Source organism: Falco peregrinus, chromosome 4 (assembly GCF_023634155.1).
Source record: "Falco peregrinus isolate bFalPer1 chromosome 4, bFalPer1.pri, whole genome shotgun sequence".
Lineage (NCBI taxonomy): Eukaryota > Metazoa > Chordata > Aves > Falconiformes > Falconidae > Falco > Falco peregrinus.
The window spans coordinates 106,413,014-106,433,144 of record NC_073724.1 but is presented as its reverse complement, the minus strand read 5'-3'; the positions used below and the strand labels follow the sequence as shown (position 1 = coordinate 106,433,144).

General features: G+C 34.2%; 1 protein-coding gene across 1 annotated transcript in view; it reads left to right on the top strand.

The window, feature by feature from the left end:
- The window catches only part of DYNC2H1 (dynein cytoplasmic 2 heavy chain 1), a 177,952-nt gene that overhangs the window by 77,917 nt on the left and 79,904 nt on the right, over window positions 1-20,131 (top strand). The window contains 9 exon segments of the mRNA XM_027777052.2: window positions 1,035-1,154; window positions 3,448-3,582; window positions 4,354-4,497; window positions 5,779-5,868; window positions 9,449-9,514; window positions 12,992-13,042; window positions 15,162-15,239; window positions 16,393-16,524; window positions 18,455-18,527. Of these exon segments, the coding sequence (XP_027632853.2) occupies window positions 1,035-1,154; window positions 3,448-3,582; window positions 4,354-4,497; window positions 5,779-5,868; window positions 9,449-9,514; window positions 12,992-13,042; window positions 15,162-15,239; window positions 16,393-16,524; window positions 18,455-18,527 (889 nt within the window).

Here is a 20,131-nt window from a genome sequence, read left to right as displayed (position 1 = left end):
TACTGAATTCATTTGCATCAGATTAATTGATAAGCTTCTGTTTTATGTTCAAGATGCCTTTATGGTATAGTGGAAACATTTTTGTTATTGTTCTAGTTAGAGAGTAATCCTAGCATCGAGATACTTTGTGTACAGGAAAAAAATAAGGAAACCAAAAAGCTGTATATTTTACTTCCCCCAAAATGCTAGCAGCTTTTGAGTTTTTTTCTATGATCAAAATATAGGGTGCAGATGGAAGAGAGGAAAAAAAAAAAAGAGATAAATTAAGGGAAGAAAAAACCCTCTTTATTTGGTATGAAAGAAGTTTTTCCAAACAAATAAGAGGCTTAGAATGGGATGTAAATAAGTTGTTGATAAGTAAGATATAATGCAAAATGCACAATAACTATATGGATTTCCTCTCTCCACTGGAGATAGGGAATTGACATCATACATCATACAATGTAACCAAGTGAATTACTCCTTCTTTAAGTGGAAATACAGAAAAAATAGTTTTGGTTTTTTGTTTCCTCTCTTTGTTGATGGGAGGGGGGTTTGACTTTTTGTAGGTTTGCTGGAAAGAAATTTGCTGCCATTCTTGCCAGTTTGTGCTTTTTATCACCTACTTTTTTTAATATCTGATAACAATATATACACTAATGCAGACTGCCAATCATTTAAATACAGATGTGATTCAGATTGAGGTGCAAAGGTTTAGGTCTCAGCATAAAAAGGGTATGAATCACTGTCCTTAATAAAGTGATCCAGTGCCTTTTGGGATGGCCTTAAATGTCTCCCCTGGCTTGCATCTGTTGTTATACACAAGGGCATGGTTCACAGTGGTTCCTGAGTTATACTTGCCACTGCAGGATATCCTGGATGTCTACATAGATTTAAAGCTCTTGGATGTGTGGTGCAATTGAGTAAACCCTCAGAAATCTACTTGAAAAAAAGTATTATTAATGAATATATATTATGCTATATAAATAGTGGATATATATTATGAAATATTAGAGTATTTTTTTATCCTGTTGAATAATCTTCTTTCTTTTTAGCTTTTGGCTTTAACAATTCAGCATGAAAAGCCTGATTTGGAAGAGCAGAAGACAAAACTGTTACGACAAGAAGAAGAGAAGAAGATACAGTTAGCTAAGCTTGAGGAGTCTCTTTTGGAGGTGAAATAAACTTAACTGTTTTATATTTATCTATAAGATAACATTCATATTGTTAGGTATTTGAACGAAGATGGTGAAAGTGTTGGAATGAGCCCTCAGAATTTTTGATTTGAGAATAAAAGCATTTTTTGCCTGGGGGCTGTTGGGAGAGTAAAGTAGATAAATAATGTACATCTGTCATGAAATGGTAGTATTTCAATAGATTAAGCATTATCAAAGTTAAGTGTATGAATTGTTGGCTAGATATAGACTGGTTTAGATTGATTAGAAATTTCATTAATTTTAATCCATTAAAAAAAGAGAAAACTTTGTTTAAATTATACTATTTCTTTTTCAAATAGTTTTAAAGAAAGCCACAGTTCTAAGCTTGTGACTCATGTCAAATGATACTTTCTCAAGTTGAGAAATGATTCTGTGTTGTGAAAGGAAAAAAAAAGAGAGAAAAATTCTCAGTAGAAAATGGAAAGATTTGTTGAGAGAGACATTTAAAACTTCCTCAGTTGTTTCTTATTAAGAATGAACTGTAATAGTCTTCATAATTAAAATTTTCCTTTCTCATATTTAAAATTGATATACTCAATTTTCAGTTCACCTTTTAATGAAAGTAATCATGCTCAGAAACAGTTGTACACCTGTAAGTAAAGGTAGCTTCCAAGGAAGAGGACTGACCTGCTGCCTCAAAACCCTCAGTTCATAGCTGAGACATAGAACTTTGCAGTATCCAGCACAATGGACTTGAGCAGAAATTAATAGTTTTTACAGATTCCTCAAAAAGTAATAAACTGAACTTTATTATCTGGCCATTAATAGCTGAATTTTAGAATTTTGCACATAATTATTGTGATTTGCATTTCCATGTTTACTGTCCCTATTAAATCTTGAATGCTAAGCTCAAACCTTTTATAAAACTGTGATGGTGCAGATTTCTCTGACAGACAGAGGGAAACTTGTTTTCTAAAAAAACTGCAAAAATATTCAAAGTTGATCATTGTTTAGCATCTTAATGTCTACCAAAAGCTCAGACTTCAGAAATGCAACACAAAAATATCCACTATTTAGAACAGACTTTTTGTGTGATCTTGGAACTCCAAAATCTTTCACATCTGTCCAATCTGAATTGTCAAGTAAAAAATTTCAAGTAATTGATGACGAAGATACCTGCAACAAAGTGGCCAAGTATTAACACCAAGGTTGGTTTAAACTTTGGTCTTGTTAGCACTGAAATCAGAATCTACTTTGACCTGAAGAAACCTAAAGCTCAGTGGAAACTGACAGGTGCTACATGGACTTTGTCAACAAAGTTGTCACTGCCGGAGGTGGTCTAGCTAAATTCAAGTCGATCCTAAAGCAACGTTAGCATTCCATCTGAAGTATGTACTGATTTTCTTCCGAAAGCCTTGGAGTAAAGACATACATGCTGTGGCTATCTCATAGCTCACACTATGATTCCTCATAGCAAAATGGGACTCCTTGAAAAAACAGGTGATCTTGTCCTTGTCCTAAACTCTTTTCAACTAGAGATCTAAGTATATTCTACTATTCCAACTGGTGAACCTTTGCCTCCAAATATCCTGAAACGCTGTCCTACAGGTATTTGTTCGGAACTGACTTAACTGATAAGAAGCCAATTTTGTGGTGTTTGACTAAAAAATTGTATTGAAGTGTATTTATTGAAGGTTAGTAAACCCCCTTAAATAATCATTCAAGCTTTTCTCACTTCTTATTAGAAGTGACATTGTTTGCATAGTAGAACTCAGGGAAAATGTGGGGTGATCTCAGAGATTTTAAAGGGATCTCTAATTACAAAACTGAAATTGTTGCAATTGTGAATATTCATCTCACTTTTAAATAAGAACTGAATTCTGTAGGGAATATTGGGATGTTTTTGAAGGAAAATGAATTTATGAATTACTGGGTACAGGAATTCATTACAAGTGACCAATTTCATTTTAAATTGGTAGTTAAATAGAAGAAAAAATTAACCTAATTTATATTTATCACAGGGATGTTAGTGTGTAAGACTCTGGTCATAGAAATCATTGTCAAAAGCTTTCTGACAATAAGTTTCAGAACCTGGCAGTCTGCATTTTTGGAGTTTGTGCTTGGGTTTGTATGCTTCTTTAAAGGAACATCCCAGTTTTCGGAGTAACCACCTGCTTTCGAGTACTCTTAATGCATTCAGTGTTTCAGAAATACATACAGGTCAGAAAGAAGGACAACTTCCAAAACTTCCAAATGGTTATTTACATGTTTGGGTTTTTTCAATCTAACATAGATTACTTTTTTTTAACAGACGCTTGCAACATCACAAGGCAATATTCTAGAAAATAAGGATCTGATTGAATCTTTGAATCAGACTAAAGCAAGTAGTGCACTGATCCAAGAATCGCTTGCTGAATCTCACAAACTTCAGAGTTTCCTTGATAAGGTAGGATAATATCTTCATCTTTTATTGCTGTTTTTTTCCCTACTAAAAGGCAATTTCTCTATATAGAGAGGTTATATACATCCAAAGGAGTGTAAGATTGGTAACACACTAAATAATTTTTTTTGAGTAAAAGATATTTGGGATATGCAAGTACAGAAAGTATTTTCAGTAATAAAATTAATTTGTTTTACACATGCTTTATAGCTACACAGTTCTAATTCTACCAGTTTGAATTAGTGCAATTTTCCCCAAGGACTTATTGGCAAGTAATGGGTTTTGCCTTTATTTTTGCTATCTCTGGTTGCAAACAGTATGGCTTGTATGATGTTCTTACTTAATATATCCCTTGTGTTTGCAAAAATTTAGGTCGTTGGTGATGCTATTCATCTGGCATACTGTTTTTGTAACACGTTACAGAGCTTTATCTCTGTGTTCTTATTTGTTTAATTTAAAATGTTCTACTGAATTTTGGGATGTGTTCTGCGGTGCGAAGAGACCTCAGTGCCCTAGGGTTTAATTCCCAAAATGTTCTTCATAAATTTTAAGAAAAAAATTACTAAAAATGGTTTCTTCCAATTTTGAAAACTAAAAATAGTGTTGAAGTCTTGAGTGCATGCCCCTCAATTTGAAGACTGGGGAAGGATTCAGTTTTCTAAAGCAGTGGGAGCTCATCCAAATGTTTTTTAAAAGGGTTGAATAAATGTTTGTGCAATAATCAGTAGATGGCAGTAATGTACTGTTTTTTTAATATATATTTTTTTTTATCCACAGGAGAGGGATGCTTACCTCCCCTTAGCTAAGAGTGCTAGCAAGATGTACTTTATTATCTCTGACTTGTCCAAAATTAATAATATGTACCGTTTTAGTTTGGCATCTTTCCTGCGGCTTTTCCAAAGGGCTCTGCAAAGCGAACAGGTATTTTCTCTTTTCCTGAAGCTGTTAATGCTGCGGAAGAATCAATCTGCTTTCATCCTTAGAATTTTTTAGTTGCTCTGGAGATTTTTAGAAAATAATGTACAATCAGTGATGATAAAATGTATAACAAGTAGTGATGCTGAGCTGTTGTACTTTAGATATTCAGAATACAGACACAGGGAATTTTTAATGATCTTACGTTACATATGAATTGTGAAATTGCCGTGCCATCTGAAAAAAACACAACCCTCTTATTTGTAATTTCAGGCTTGCTCTTTGTCTAAGGTGAATTATGAAAACCAGGGTTGATTATAACTTTACTGAAGGCTTTATTTAAATACATTAATGATTTGATCTGCAAATAACTCTTAATTGTATCAACAAGGGATAGAATAAGAAAAGACCTATATTTCTACATGGTTCAGTTTCCTAAAGGAAGATCAACACGTTGTCTACTTTTATACAGTTTGTAAGCGTACATGCAGACTGTCTTGTTGAAAATGTAATTTTTACTTTTCTGTATTCTAATGGTGATATAATTTTGTTACTGAAGCATAGAATTATGGATTTATCCCTTGTCACCTGGCTCTTCAGATCTAAAAGCCCACACTGAGTAACGATGCATTTTCTTTTTATTCAGCATCTCCAAAATTTATCTTATTTCTCTTTTGTTTCCACCTTAAAAAGGCATTCACCAGCCTTTCATCATGTTGCTTTTGGATTCCTCTTTATTCTGGCATCTGTCCTTACAACTTCTCTTCAGCTCCAATCATTACCAGAAATGGTTTTGAGTATGCGAACTTGCCCTCTTTTAAAGTTCTGTACATATTACTTCTTTTCCATAACATGAGCTTCTAACTTCTTGTTCTTACGTTCACACTCTTTCATAATTTCTTTTCTTCCTGCCTATTATGTTACCTATTTCATGCTCAGCTTCTGATTTTGCCTTCTTTGCTTTCTTCCTTCCTATGAGATTTCAAGGATATTAATGTTAAAAGAAACTGTTCTGTCATTCTTAACATATTTACCTGATATATAATGTTTTATAATGTTCACTGTCAAAATATTCAAGGCCAAAATATTCATGTCTTAATGTTTCAGCATGAACTTCTCATTTTATCATCTACCCATTGATAGCTGCAGCCAAGTTTTATGTGTTTTTAGAACTAGTATGTGACACATAGAGTCCAGATTATTTCTGTCATTCTGCTGAAATTCACAAGGTACATAAAAAGATTTTTACTTCCACATGAATTTTTGAAATCCAAATTTTCTTTATAGGATTCAAGTAATACTGAAGAAAGAATCAAGTCGTTTATTTGCTCATTGAAACATACAGTGTATGAATATGTTTGTCGTTGTTTGTTTAAGGTAAGATTGTATTTATTCTGGCTTTTATGTTCACTGGGTTTGAAAGTATTCTTTCAGCAACCAACACTTGATCTACTTCAAGTAAGTGGTATTGTGGCAGTACATATATAATACATGCAAAAATTTATACTTGCAATATTTAACTTGCAAAATGAGGAGGACTGAAAATTAGGATATGACAGAATTAAGATTGATTATGCACATTTCTCCACAGATCATTTTTCTGATGGACAAAGTTATTCTCAGTCTAGTCCTGTTTCTGCTTTAACTCTGGCTCCTCATCTCTGCCTCTTTCTGGCCTCATGGCCAGTCCCAGGCTTTGCAGTCTTCTGAGCACTCTTATTCTGTTCACTCTTATTTCTAGCATTCCTAGGTATGAGTGTTTGACCTAGCTGTCATGATAAGGTTTTATATGGTGGTTTATATTATTTGGTTTTGTTTTTAAAAGCAAACACACACACACACCCATTGTAATATTCTTTTTTCTCTTTTCACATCCTGCCCCAAATCTCTACCTGCTAGCTTCTTTGTTTCTATCTGTTCCCCTGTTCCTCCATATAATGTTCTTAATGTATTTTTTGTTTGCTTTGTATTTGAATCAGGTGGCTTTTCTCTTCTTGCTTTCTTGGTGGAAACCTAGAACAGATATGCCTTTCACATTCAATTTTAGTTTTTACTTTCACATGAAACTGTCATAACAGGAGGTGTTTGTCTCACAGTACCCAGCTGAAGAATGCATAGTAGGTTGGCATAGATGATTTGAGCAGTAGTACAAATCATGCATGTCTGGAGTTTGATCAGTCGGAATGGAGAGATCTTGGAATATTTTACAACACTTCCTCCCCTCTCCCCCCAGTCTAGCAACACTATATTGAGGATGCAGAGGTAGCAGATATTTCTAAGGATTTTGGTTTATTGAATTCCAAGTGGATTTTCATGAAATATTCTTATAATAATTTAATGTCTGTGTTTGAAGTCATGAGTATGTGAAGCCTTCTAATAAGTCTTCGCATCTTTTGAATATTGGAAGGCAGCTATTTTTATGTATCAGAAAAGATTAAAAATTTCAAAAGCAAGGCACAGAGGAGAAATTTCTAGTAGGAAAGATTTTCACTGTGAATTATCAGATTGGAGTTTGGAATATACTGAAAGGTGTTACTGTGCAGCTTCAGACTAATGGTCCATCTGGTAAATTTTAAAGATTGCTGTGACATTGAGGCTTTATTAGTGCCTTCATAAGTGGTATAGCTGATACAAGTTTATGCCTTTTTAAACATGTTAGAATTAGGAAGGATGGTTTTGTCTATCTGTGGTTTATATTTATGTTTGTGTGTACATAGACTTCATGTATGCTAGTAAGTGGAGTGGTGCCAATAAATTTCCTAAGCACTGGAAATGGCCCACCTGTACTCTTTAATTTGTCAAGATCGTTGCTGTCATAGATTTGGCTTGGGCCAATTAGCATTCTTCCAAACAATTCCCTTTTGAGTTTTGGATACCAAATCATCCAGGGAGCAGTTTGCATTTGGATTTGCTTGCAGACCTTGTCTGAGAGGATGGAAGAATTGAATGTTGTGGAATTGTTCTCAGTGTCATATGATGTTCATGGATGTATTTTATTTATCGATACAAAGAGGACTTTAGTGCTTTGCATGGTTTGACCCTGATTCCTGGTTGGGGCCTGTTGCCCTCGAGTCCTACCCCTGTAACAAAATCAATAGTAAATGCATGCAAAAATAAAATATGATGTCCTTTTATTTTTTTTAATTGTATCCTTGGGGATACTTTGTACCATACGGTTTTGTAATTGAAAGTATTAATAAAACAGAACTGTTTAAAGCAGCAAGCAACAACTTTATATATTGGTATCCATAGAGATACAAATTATGCCAAGAGTTTGTTGTGGCTGTCATCATGCATTTCTGCAGTTACCCAAATCCAGTGTAAAGCAGCTGTGGCTCATATGAATCAAGTTATATTTAACTTCTTGGTAGTTTCCAAGGTTTGTCATTCCAAGGGCGATTACAACTAATAAGGGTATGATCTCTAAGTCACATATGTCCCTTTAGTCAGTCAGTCATAATTCTGGAACCTAATCAACGAGGTAAACTATTAAATAATACATCTGTATTAATCAAAATACACATGCAGATGCAATTGTTATTTTTACTGCACATGAGCAAACTTCCCAAAGATGATGAACGTCTTGAACACCCATACTCCATGTTTTTGTTCTTGTATCTGTTTCTTGGCTGATGTGTCAGGCTTGTAAAAAGGCATCTGTTTGAGAAAGCAGTAATAATAAAAAAAAGTAATTTGGCCCTCATGGAATTTGACCTTAAAAATATAATATATATTCAGATAAGAAAGCCAATTATTAGTCAAACTGTTCATCTTATAACTTATAACGTGTGCATAGTATTTCCTAGAGTATGCTTCCTCATATTTGGTCCTGTCTCCTCTGAGAAGTCCCATGCAATTAATTTTTCAGTAATATTCTTGGTAATTTAATATTCCTCAGATCTGGTAATTCTCTGACGCTAAGGACAATCAGGCTGTCATTTTGAGGTATACATAAGGATGTATGTGGGAAATACACCATGGGAAATTCAAACAACATTGTCAAGAATAGAATTGATATTTACAGAAGTGCAGGTGTGTTGTGTTTATCAGGTAGCTGAGATGCCTGTGCTTTGCAGATTTAATCCAATCCCGTACATTACTGATTTTTCTTAGTCTTCCTTTTCACCTCTGCTTTATGCTATTTAGTTGTTTCACTTTTTTGAAAGCAAAAGAAGAGGTACTACCTTCCTTATGCTTACTTAAAATTTTATATGAGAGAAAATATGTGCTTATCTTCTATTGTACAGTAAAATGAATCTTCCAGATTCCAGCCAGACTTTGAAAATTGGAGGCCTCAGTCTAGGTTTCTGAGTGATCCTGGTTTTCTAGAGTACCAGCTTCCAGTTTTTGACATTGACTTCATTAGTAATCTGTGCTTTCCAGCACAGCTTTGGTAAAATGCATCTATAATATGCAAATCCCAGTTTTAACAAGCTAATATTCTTTTAAAAAAATATTGTCTTGAATGTTTGCATGCCTTAGTACATGGCTCCATTAAATCCTTATTCCTGGTTTATTGCTCCAGTGCTTAGAGACTGTTTGAAATTCAGGTGATGCAACAGACCTAGGAAAAAGCAAGGAGGTTACAGTTGTCTTCCCCCCCCCCCCCCCCAAAATTCTGTTTCAAAAATTGGCTGTAAGAAGATTTCAAGCATTTCCTATGCACAGTTTAAAAAATAATGGATTCTATTTAGTATGTTTGCTTTATTGCAAGTACCTGTTTTTTCTTTTTCACTTGAATTTAGATGCACTTAGATACAGGGCTGGGGTTAGTGTTTGTGTTGCAGAGGTATGTAGCAATTTTGAACATTATTGGGGTGATTTAGGATATATGTCATGAAGTCATTGCTATGGAATTAGAGGTATTTTATTAATGAAATGTTGTTACTTATAAAAAAAAAGCAGAAAGGTGACTTTTGATGAATGTATAAATACATTTTCACTGATTTTATTTCAGGCAGATCAGCTAATGTTTGCTCTGCATTTTGTACGAGGAATGCACCCTGAACTTTTTCAAGAGAATGTAAGTGCTAAAGGAGAAAATCCCCAAGTGATTTGCTTAAACTTAATATGAAGAGTAAATAAGTAGATAAAAAGGTTTTGCCGGTAAGCGTGGGACTCAGAATTTTAGATTTATATGCTACTATTTTTCTGTGATAGTTACTTTTGGATGTCAACATTATGTTTATTAGATTCAAAGTGAAGATTACCATGAGAAAGGTAGGTAAATAGTTGCCTTTTAAATTTTCTAGGATCTGAAAAAGTTTATACAGAGTTCTTCCAGTTTCTTGAAGGCACTGTATCAGTGTTTCCTGCCACCATGTTTCTAGACATTTATCCATCCTTTCAGTTAAATACAGATATTCCTTTATAAGTAAAGTGATGGATACAGACCTGTTTCACACTGACCAAGGGTTTCTTGCAGATCATGTCTTTATATTGAAATGCAGAAAAAGAGTGCAAGACCTAGGGAGAAATTAAATAAAAGTCTGGTTCTGCAACCTGCAGTTGAAGACACTTAAAGCAAAGTATCTTTCTGAAAGGTGAAATAATGAATATACCTTTTGTGCATATCAGCCATTGGTTCTTCAGTGTCTTAAGAAATCCCTGGACCATTGATCATTAATGTCCTTATTTGCAGCACTGTCTTCAAGAGTGCACTGTATAAAGAGTGTCCTTGTATATTTTTCTCCGGCCGCATAAGTATTGGATTCTTTGCACCATAATGGCCTGTCTTTGAGAGGAATGATGAACTCAGCCTGAAATGGTTTATATTTTTTATAGCGTAGTGGCATGCAGCTGATACAGGTTCAAACGTAATAAAAATGGCTGTCCATTCCGTTTTCGGGCAAGCACTGCATTATTGGTATATTCACAAAAAATTGAGAGGTGTCGTGTTATTTTTGACAGTGGTCTGAACGAGGCCTAATCTGCAAATGTCTAATTTATGGGGAATTTACCTCTTGTTTAGATGCTAACCTATTCCTAACAAAAATGCAGCAGAGCTTTAGTACTGCTAATCCTTATTTCCATAGGGCAGCACATGTCTCGGTTATAGCATGTTCCTCTCTGGGTGTTAGGTTTTTGCCCAATGTGGAGTTTCATAGTTCATTTACACTTTTCTGGTAAAATGCTAATTTCAGTAGTGATTGAATTGGTAACTAAAATTTAAACACCTGTTGAAATTAATCTGAGCAGGTTATCCTAGGCTGTCCTTGTAGGAAACAGGAAAAAACCAGATCTGTCAAAGTAGTAATTAGTTTGATCATAAATGAATTTTATAAAATAGGTTATATAGTTTACCACTAAAATTGATTACTGCTCTCCATTGCCCTTACAGGTAGACTAGACTAGCTGGCTGAGATGTAGACGCTGAAGTTGTACTTGTCTATATTGTAGTGAAATTAATGTCTGCCTGCAGTAGAACAATATGCACTATTGACTAAATACTGCTTCAACATGGCTGATTAGCAGGAATCAAGACACATTTAATTATCTAAAATACCTACATGGAATGAGGAGACTAAGATATGGCTTTCTGTACTTGAAGCTGGAGACCAGAAGGAGTATCAAGTGATAGTAGATGTCAGTTCACTAGAGGAGAGTCCGTTATAGGGTAAAAGGTAAAAATCAGATAATACATTTGAAGGAAATAATGTAACTTGATTATATGAAAGATGTGGGTTTAAGGTACAAGGTTTGAGAAAGGTTGGTTGAAACTTCTTGATATCATGAATGCAGTGCAGTTTTATTGCAGACATATGGAATTGACCAAGTGAAACCCCACAGTCTTTCAGCAATGAAGCTGCCTAATAAAAATAACTGAAATTAATCATGTTGGTAGAGGCATACCCTGGCTACTCTTCATTATGAGAACCTCCCTAATTCATCTTTATTATTTCTTTTCAGCTTCTGAAAACATATTTCTAGTCTTTGTGTTTATAAAGTGGTGAAGGCAGCAACTTGCAAATAGTTTTCTGACTAAATTAAAGCCTGTCTGCCTAGGCTTCTAAAGTTTTTTTTAAGTACCGCTTTATGTGTTGGTTCCTATTGTTTAGCATGCATTTCTGTCAGCTATTGGAGCTCTTAACCAGCTTAATCTAGGTTAAATATAATGCACTTTCCTGCGGTATCTGTGTACTCTAGAATTAAAACAGGCAAACAATATCAATAATTTTCTTACTTCTCTGAAAGGTAGAAGTTATTTTAATTAAATTGTTAAGAAAAGAGTGCTTGTACAAAATATTTATTGGGGAAAATGAAGCTGAAGTGTTTTTTCTTTTAAAGTTATTTCTTTTAAAGCTTTTAATCTGATGAGGCTAGAAGTTACTTATTATGCTGCTAGAGAATTTAGTATTCTCAGTCCCTGTCCCAAGAGTTCAACCTTCTGCACTTGGAAATTTTTTGTGTAGTGATGAGAAATTTATAGTAGAACTTCAACATTACACTATCAAATACCTTGGCTCTTAGTAGAGACATTCTCTTTCTGAATCAATACATATAGATTTTACTGAGGTAATTTTACATGTCTCTACATATGGTACTTCTGCTTTTCTTCACAACAATATTACATGATTTCTAGTTTAAAAACTGAGAAGCCTTCATGTATATTATTCTGTGCATGAGCATTTTCTTTGCAATTGGGAGAGGAGCATCAGTTTGTAATTGAAGGAGACAGTGGTTTCAGGACTTAGCTAGATGGGAGCAAAAAGCTATGCTGTGGTCTATATCAGAGTAGTACTAATTGATTGACTTTTTCATTTGGAATGTTACTGTGCTCTTTAATAATAATAAAAATGTTTATATTAGAACTACAGATACTGATTATGTTAAATTTAAACACTTATGAAGACTTTTTAGTGTATTTTTTACCACATTCAAATACAGGATTATGCCGTTTCTAGTATGTTTTTAAATACTTACCTAATTTGTCTTAAAATGATTAAAAGATGTCTTCCTGGATATAAATACCAAGTCTAAAAGATTTAATCATACATAAATGCAACTTAAATTTCCCTTTCTTAATGCAACCAAAGTATTCCTAATAGCAATCTATTATATCAAGCATTCCTCCTGTTCTAATAATTGCACCTGTTGGATACTATAACATGAAACACTATCAACACATGGATTCTGTAGTTACCTGTTCTATGTGGGCTGCTGGTGCCCTATCAGGCAGTACGTGTGTCCTTGCCAGCCACGCACATTACTTCTTGCTGGCTTATAGTTGGGCAATCTGGGTGGGAGCTGTGGGTGCTAAGAAAGGATAGGGCTTCTGCTTTTGTTTCGTCTTCTTATAAAGCACTGCAGTCATTTAGATTGGATTCAACAAAAGGAATTGTATACTGGTAGTGTTACCTAGAGTTTTAAAAATGTCTTATAACTCTTTCAGAATCTAGGCTTTAATTTGTTCCTGCTTTGCCCACATGCTACTACATATTAGTCTTCATTCTTAAAGATGTCTTGTGACTTATGCAAGTTGTTCATTTATTCCCCTTAGGAATGGGAGACTTTTACAGGGGTGATGATTGGAGATACCATAAGAAAATCAGTAAGTTACGTTTATGTGTGTATTTTGAAATAAGGAACATTTAGATAAATCCTGGAAAGTGAAAGTTTTATTCTTACTATATTGTTTAATTAATTGTATACATACCTTAAAGGAACAAAAAACCTTCTCTTGTAGTAATATAAAAACATTAAAATTTTTTGAGCTTTTTGAATGTACCCACTCATTTTCTAATTTGCATAGCTTTTTGCCTTTCCTGCTTTTTTTTCTTCCTGTTTCTGTTACCAGGATTACAATTTGTGTTTTCGGTGGTATGTTTGAGGAGGTTTTAAGCCCTCTTCTGCAACTAAAATCAGTGTTTCTGAGTATCTTTCTCTCCTGGTATCATATATGAGTTGTGCTTTTTGTATGGATTGATGGGATTGTCCACACACTTTGCTAACTTTGACATGCTTTTTTCCCCAGCCTCAGAGCTCTACATCTGGAGATGTATTGTTATATTTTCCTAGGTGACAGAGCTAGCTTAAAAAGCTTCAGTTGTATTTTTGACCAATCATGCTGTAGTTTACCAAGTGTCCCTCCATTCTGTTGAATCTGTATGCTTTGAAAATAAACTTCTGGTAAAAAAAGTTAGAGAAAGCTAAGATTTCTGTAGTCTTACCCATTATAGCTCCTCTTTGAACCAAATATTTTGACAAAGGGTTTGAAAGGTGCTTTTAGGAAACAGGAGCCTGATCAGGGATCATGAGCTCAGTCTTTGCCTATTCTTTTGCTAATCTCCTCCTTCATTCAGTGTCAGGCTAGCTCATTTCCATCAGGCTTAGCTGCAGTTTTCATCATTCAGAATTACTTTAAACCTTTAGCCTTGTTTAGATATCTATCAAGGTATCTCGTACACCCCTGGTACAAGACAAGGAACAGTGTGAGTACCTTGTTTTTAGAATATCCATGACACCATGTTCACATGCATGCTGCTGGAAGTGGCAAGTCACTTAAAAAAACACAATAATTTTCTTACTTAGGCAGTCGTTTGCTTAAAAGATCCTTAAATTCTCCCTTTCTGTAGCCCTTAGCTGACTCTATGGTGTTTTGCAATTCAGTGTGAATATAGAAGTCCCCTCTTCACCTTTGTGGAGTCTTTGTAATTCAATTAAATGTTAGTGAACTTGGTGATCGTTAAGTATTTTCTTGCTGTAGGCCATTTCAAGCTATGTGAGATCTGATTGTAGAATGGAATTTAACGCCAGTCCTACCTCTACCTCACCTAACACACAACCATAAATCTTGGAAATATTGTGGACATACGTGATTCAACCCCATTTCTAACTGAAATGTATATTGCAGACCCATCTCAAGTTTATTCCTATTTTTTGGAATTGCTTCCAGGTTTCCTACTTTTGTTCTTTCTCAAACTTCATAACTCATGGCTGAGACATCCTTTCACAAGAAAGCTTTCCTTTTTTCTACTGAACATTTAAGATTACTCTTGAAGTTGTTCAGTGGTTGAGAGATCCAAGTACATTTCCATACAAAGATTATCAGAGTGGTTAATGGGTACTGTAAGATTTTTTTATAGAAATGATACAGTGAATACAGAGATTCTACTGGAGCTTAAGCTATGTTGTTCATCCTTAGAATTTCCTCCATCTCCAGCATTGAAGGAGCAGAAAAATAGAACTGTGGTCAAACTTTACCAGTACAGAGACGTCCAGAAGCAATGCTTTGCCTATGAATTACCACAGATTTGACTTTGGTGTGAAAAACTGTCGTCTTCATGACTACAAATATGTGCAGTGGAGTTACTTTTTGAAGTCAGTTGCTCAAAGTGCATATGCAGATAGCCAGTCATTTGGGTCATTTGTTTTTAATAAAAAAGGAAACTACTTAAGAGTTGAGTATCTTGTACAGATACTCTAAAAGATAAAGTATTCTCAGGCTCAGGTTGTTAAGCAAATGTTAATGTGAACAGTATATCTCAGATTTAAATCATTGGTAGCTTTTGTTATGCCATTTATGAACTTATCAAAAGACCACAGAAAGATTGCTGTTGTGAATGCTATTTTTGTTAAGAACATGGGTTTCACAGTCTTATAAGCGACTATAGTGTTTGCAAAAAAAAGTTTGCATAACTTATGTGTTTAACGTAACTTGCTTCAATAAGGATTCACAAAGAAGTGTTCGTGACCAGATTCCCTCTTGGATAGAACAGGACCAAGTCTGGGCAGTAGCATCTTTGAAGGTATGCGTCATGTGGCGGGTTGAATTTAACTTAAAAGGCCTTTCGTTTTAGCAAATACTAATTTGGACTTGACTATTCAAATATGTATTTGTCAGATGGAAATATTTTGTTATTTTAAATCGTTTATTCTATCTTTCAGAAACCATGCCTTAATATATACACACTTAAAAAAAAAACCACTTTTTTTTTCTTAATCTCTTTTTTTTTTCTGAGCCTTTTCATTTCTTCTTCTCTACTCCATCTAACGTGAATTTCTGTGCACGTGAATGAACATGTCATCTTACTGAGATTAGAAAATACTGTAAGCTTGCCCAAGGTAGTGCCATTTCTATAGAAAGAAAAATATATAGAGGAAAAATTGCAAAGAATATTTAAATAGTTGCAAGTATCTCCTATGTAATGACTTTTGCAAACTGCTTCGTATTGTATTAAAAACCATAAACTGTTAACTGGGGAACTAGTTTTCTACTTACCAGATTTCCATGCAGATCTTTAAAGGTGTTTCACAGTTTGTTACTGCTCAGATCAAGTAATTTCAAACTAAAACAAAAATGACTTTGTTTGGTTTACCTTGCAAGAATCAATGTTGAAGCCCTCTGATCCTGAAGGGAACAAAATGAAAATACTAGTCCTTGAAATTCTGTCCTAGGCTCTTCTCCTCCATGTAGCTCAGCGGCAAGAAGGAAGACCTTGACCAGCTTTTGGCAAGGACTTTTGCTGCTGAATCCAGAGTTCATTATTTTTCATTTCTCTTCACCAAGAATCACGAACAATTGCAATAATGGTGTGGCAAGCATGATTGTTAGGAGATTAAACAAACAAACAGAGAGTAACTGGGTGAATCAGTAGCATGTACTGATAGAAAAAGAGCCTGGTTATGATTAAAGGAAAAAAAATAAAAGTGAAGAACCTAGAAGTTTAAAAAAAAAAATATAGAGCAAATACAGACTTAGCATTTTCAGGGAATAGGTAAACAAATGGTTACTTTTAATACCTACCCCTTTCTTCTTTAACTCTGAGGGTAAAATTGAATTATGTGATATGCACAAATATTTACAGGTTTAGGGTCACAGTGATATTTGGAAACTAAATAAATTACACAATGTCCAAATGGCTATTCTTTATTTTTAAATATGCATTATTTGTTTCGTAGATTTCTCTCCCAGGTCTGTATCAGACACTTTGCTTTGAAGATGAAGGTCTGTGGCGCACTTTTTCTCAGAGCTCTGTGTGTGAACAAGACTTTCCATCTACTATTGTGAAAAGAATTTCATTGTTTCAGCAGGTAATCTTTTCATATTAAATTCTTTTAAATAATTATGAGTTCAGCATTGAAAACAAGTTTTATATCTGAAGAATATAGGTTTCAGGCCTGGTTGATTTATAAGCAGTGACAGTATCTACATTGTCTTACAGCTTAACTATTTAGTTTAAGGATTTATATTTTTTTTAATATTTATTTATTTTATATTTTTTCTATAATGCTTATTTAGTTCTCTCTTATCTGTCTTTTTTGTATTGGTGTATTGGCTGCAACTGAGTATACCCTGTAAGGAAACAAGCTTTTTATTAATATTCACAGATTTAATTTTATGAATAAGTATTAAAATTCTTTCTTGGTTGCTTTGTTACTGCAGAATTTGTCAGCTTGTTGAGCATCATCAGTTTAGTTCATTGTTAAATGTGCAGACTCACACATCTGACTGAAAGCCACAAAATGCGGTAGCAGCCACTGTTTTTTAGGATAATAGTCAGGAAATACTGCTCTTCCTGAAAGCCTGATGATTAAAGAACTCTCCAGAACTATTGGAGAGGGAAGTTCCTTCCTCCACGGAGGGAACCTTCTCCTCTGGAAGAGAAAAAAGTTATTCCTTTTGTGATTATGGAACTTCACTTATGTTCAGATGATGCAGTGATTTTCCATTGAAGTCACTTCAGATAAAATGAAGGCCTGTCCAAAGAAGGGATGGGGTATAAGACAATGTAATTCCATGCCATTTAGCACTTAAGGGCTCTCTATTTGGAGTTTTTGTGGAGGAGGAGAATTTCTAAAATAGCATGCATGGAATTAGGAACAAACTATTTTGGAAAGAAATTTGTCTGAGTCATATTTGATTTGATGAAATGCAGAAGAGCAATTCTTAAGTGTGCAATGGGTTGTCAAAAATTCTGCTTTTCTAGGAAAGTAAATCTGGAATGATCAGCATATTATCTAGTTCCTTGTGTAGAAAGTATTAAGAATGTTTCTGTTGATGGAATATACTGAAACTACATGGTTACATTTATGTCACTCATAATTTCATTTCTTTCAAACTGTATGTTAAACTTAAAAATAGTGCAGTAGCACTTAGTGTAATCCCAAGCTTAAAAAGTAGTGCTTTCTTAAAAATTTAATGAAGTTCAATTTTTCCTCCAAAACTAAAACCAGATATTCCAGACTTGGAAACCAGAATGTGGCGATAGGTTCAGTATTGTGGTTTGCAGGTCAGCAAGTAAGGGAGTAGAAGAAAGGGTGGCAATTTTAACAAATCCTTTCTACTGAAATTGAATTAGTTGCCTGCAGTTGCCTGCAGTGAACACTTGCAAGAAGTTAACTGACAAAGAGGTAGCTGGTCGGGGAACTGCTAATTTAATTTGTATCTGAATTGATTAGCTCTTCATGTTCTGTAGTCTTTTGAAGAACAGTAAAAGCATCTGTAGAAATAGGATTTTTGAAAGTCAGAATGCCTCAGAAAAAGAAGTTAGATGTAAAACTCTAAAATGTGCTTAAACAAAGGAAATTCTTTCATAACTGATTATTTTGCTGTAGTACTGCACTGAAATCAGAAACATCAGTATTCCAGTTAGGACATTACTGCCTAAATACAGGTATAGAATTTAGATTGCCTGTATAAAACTGTTTGCTTTCTGTCATTCTTGCTACCCATGTAGCTACCTTTTTTCGAAAACATTGTAGAAAATGTTCCAGCTTACAAATAGATATTAGATGTAGATCTATCTTCTGATTCTATTAGTAGGATGAGCTACTTACAAAAGAACAATTATATTAGATTATTTTGGAAGAGAATGATGAGATAGCTTTATATTTTTAGAGAAAATAACTTTGTTTTGAGAAGAAGTTTAAAGAATTCAGCCTTCTTAGAAGAGCGTTGCTTTTTAAATTGTCACAATATACTTTTGTAAACTCATCTCCCCTGAATATGTTTTATTTTAAGGTACTTGTGGTCCAGGCTGTCCGACCAGACAGGCTACAGAGTGCCTTGGCTCTTTTTGCATGTAAAACCCTAGGTAAGTTAATTTTTTACCAGGTGTTTCTACACAATAATGTTTTGGTTTTTGGTTTTATGTTTTCTCTTTTATTTTATACTTCTTATGAAATCCCTAAGTTTTAGGGTTTGATCTTATGCTGTGCATGGAAGTGCTTTTAAAATGGTTTGGTTTATGCTGCATAGTGATTTGAAATATAATAAAAGATCTATTACTTTATTTTAATGAATTGTTGAACACTGAAGTGATTAAGAAAGGAGGATAGCTGTTTTTCTAGAAGTTTTACACTGCATCATTTTCCTCAAGACAAAAATTTTCCAAAAAGATACTTTCATCTAATGTAATTTACCATTTAAAAAACATTAGGTGTGAGATTTTGTAAATTGAATCTCAAAAGATTGTTTCATATTTGCAGTAATTTTTTGTCAGTCTCTTGGACTGTAATACAATTCTTACTGTCTGTTTAGAAATACACATAATTTAGAGTGTTTCAATACTGTGATTGTCTGCCTGTTCTAGCCTGTCTGTTTTCTCTCTGAGGTCTATTGTATTCAAAGTTTGGGACTTAAAATTCCAAATAATCTTAATATTGCAATATACCACACCAAAGCCTTCTTTAAGCTTTTAACAGTTAATGACAATATGCGTATGGAAGATGAATAGTGAATGATGAGTGCCTTACTGGGGTGGACACTATAGTTTTAAGAGTCACCCCTGCATTACGTAGGGACAAGGCAGAATTTTTTGGTTTTAATGTGGTACAGTGTTGGGACAGAAGTGAGATTAAAAAAGAAGATTAACTACTTACTGTCTTCCAGACCGCACTGTATTATGTAATTGGCTAGGTCTATCTTGATACCAGTTCCTTGGAAGCATTCTACAAGGGAATGTTTTTTTGGTAAATGAAACTACAGCCTCACTGAGGAAGGCACACACCATTTGTAGGCAAAGTTTCATCCACAGATTTTTTTCGTGCATACCAGTGAGATCTTATTTTGAGATCGTGTCATAAATCATGACTAACACTTTCCAACTAATAAAAGGGTTCATGCCTGTACGAATATTTTTTTTCATATTTTTTTCTGCCATGTCTTTTTCAGGGTCCTTGCTCTGAAACTTGTTAAACAAACTGTTTCACTTAGTTCAAAAGGGAACTATTAAGTTTCCAATCTCCTTTGGCTGTTTTCCTGTGAGAAAAAAAGAGTTCCGAAAGAGTTGTAATAGCCTATGAGAAAACCTTCCGCTTCTGTTCCATCCAGATATGGCTTTTTCCTTTTTTCATCTTTTACATATATTTTTAAATTTATGGGTGAAGGGAAATTAAAATAATTTCTTTTGAAGATAAAGTTCGTAAGAATTTTCTATAAGCGTGTTTTGTGGGCACCCGAAGCATGCTTGTTTTTTTATTTTGCATGCTATACTGAAATGCACAATGTTAGCAAAAATCATATTGACAATATACTTCCAAATCATTCCATATTGATCATTGAGTTGTTTTGGGTTTTTTTCATATCTGCTTTAACCTAGTTTTTGAGTCTGGCTACATCAGAAGTAGTATTTAAGGAAGCTTAATTTTAATTACCTACATGTTCATATTCTTAAAAAAAAGCAATAAAGATACACAG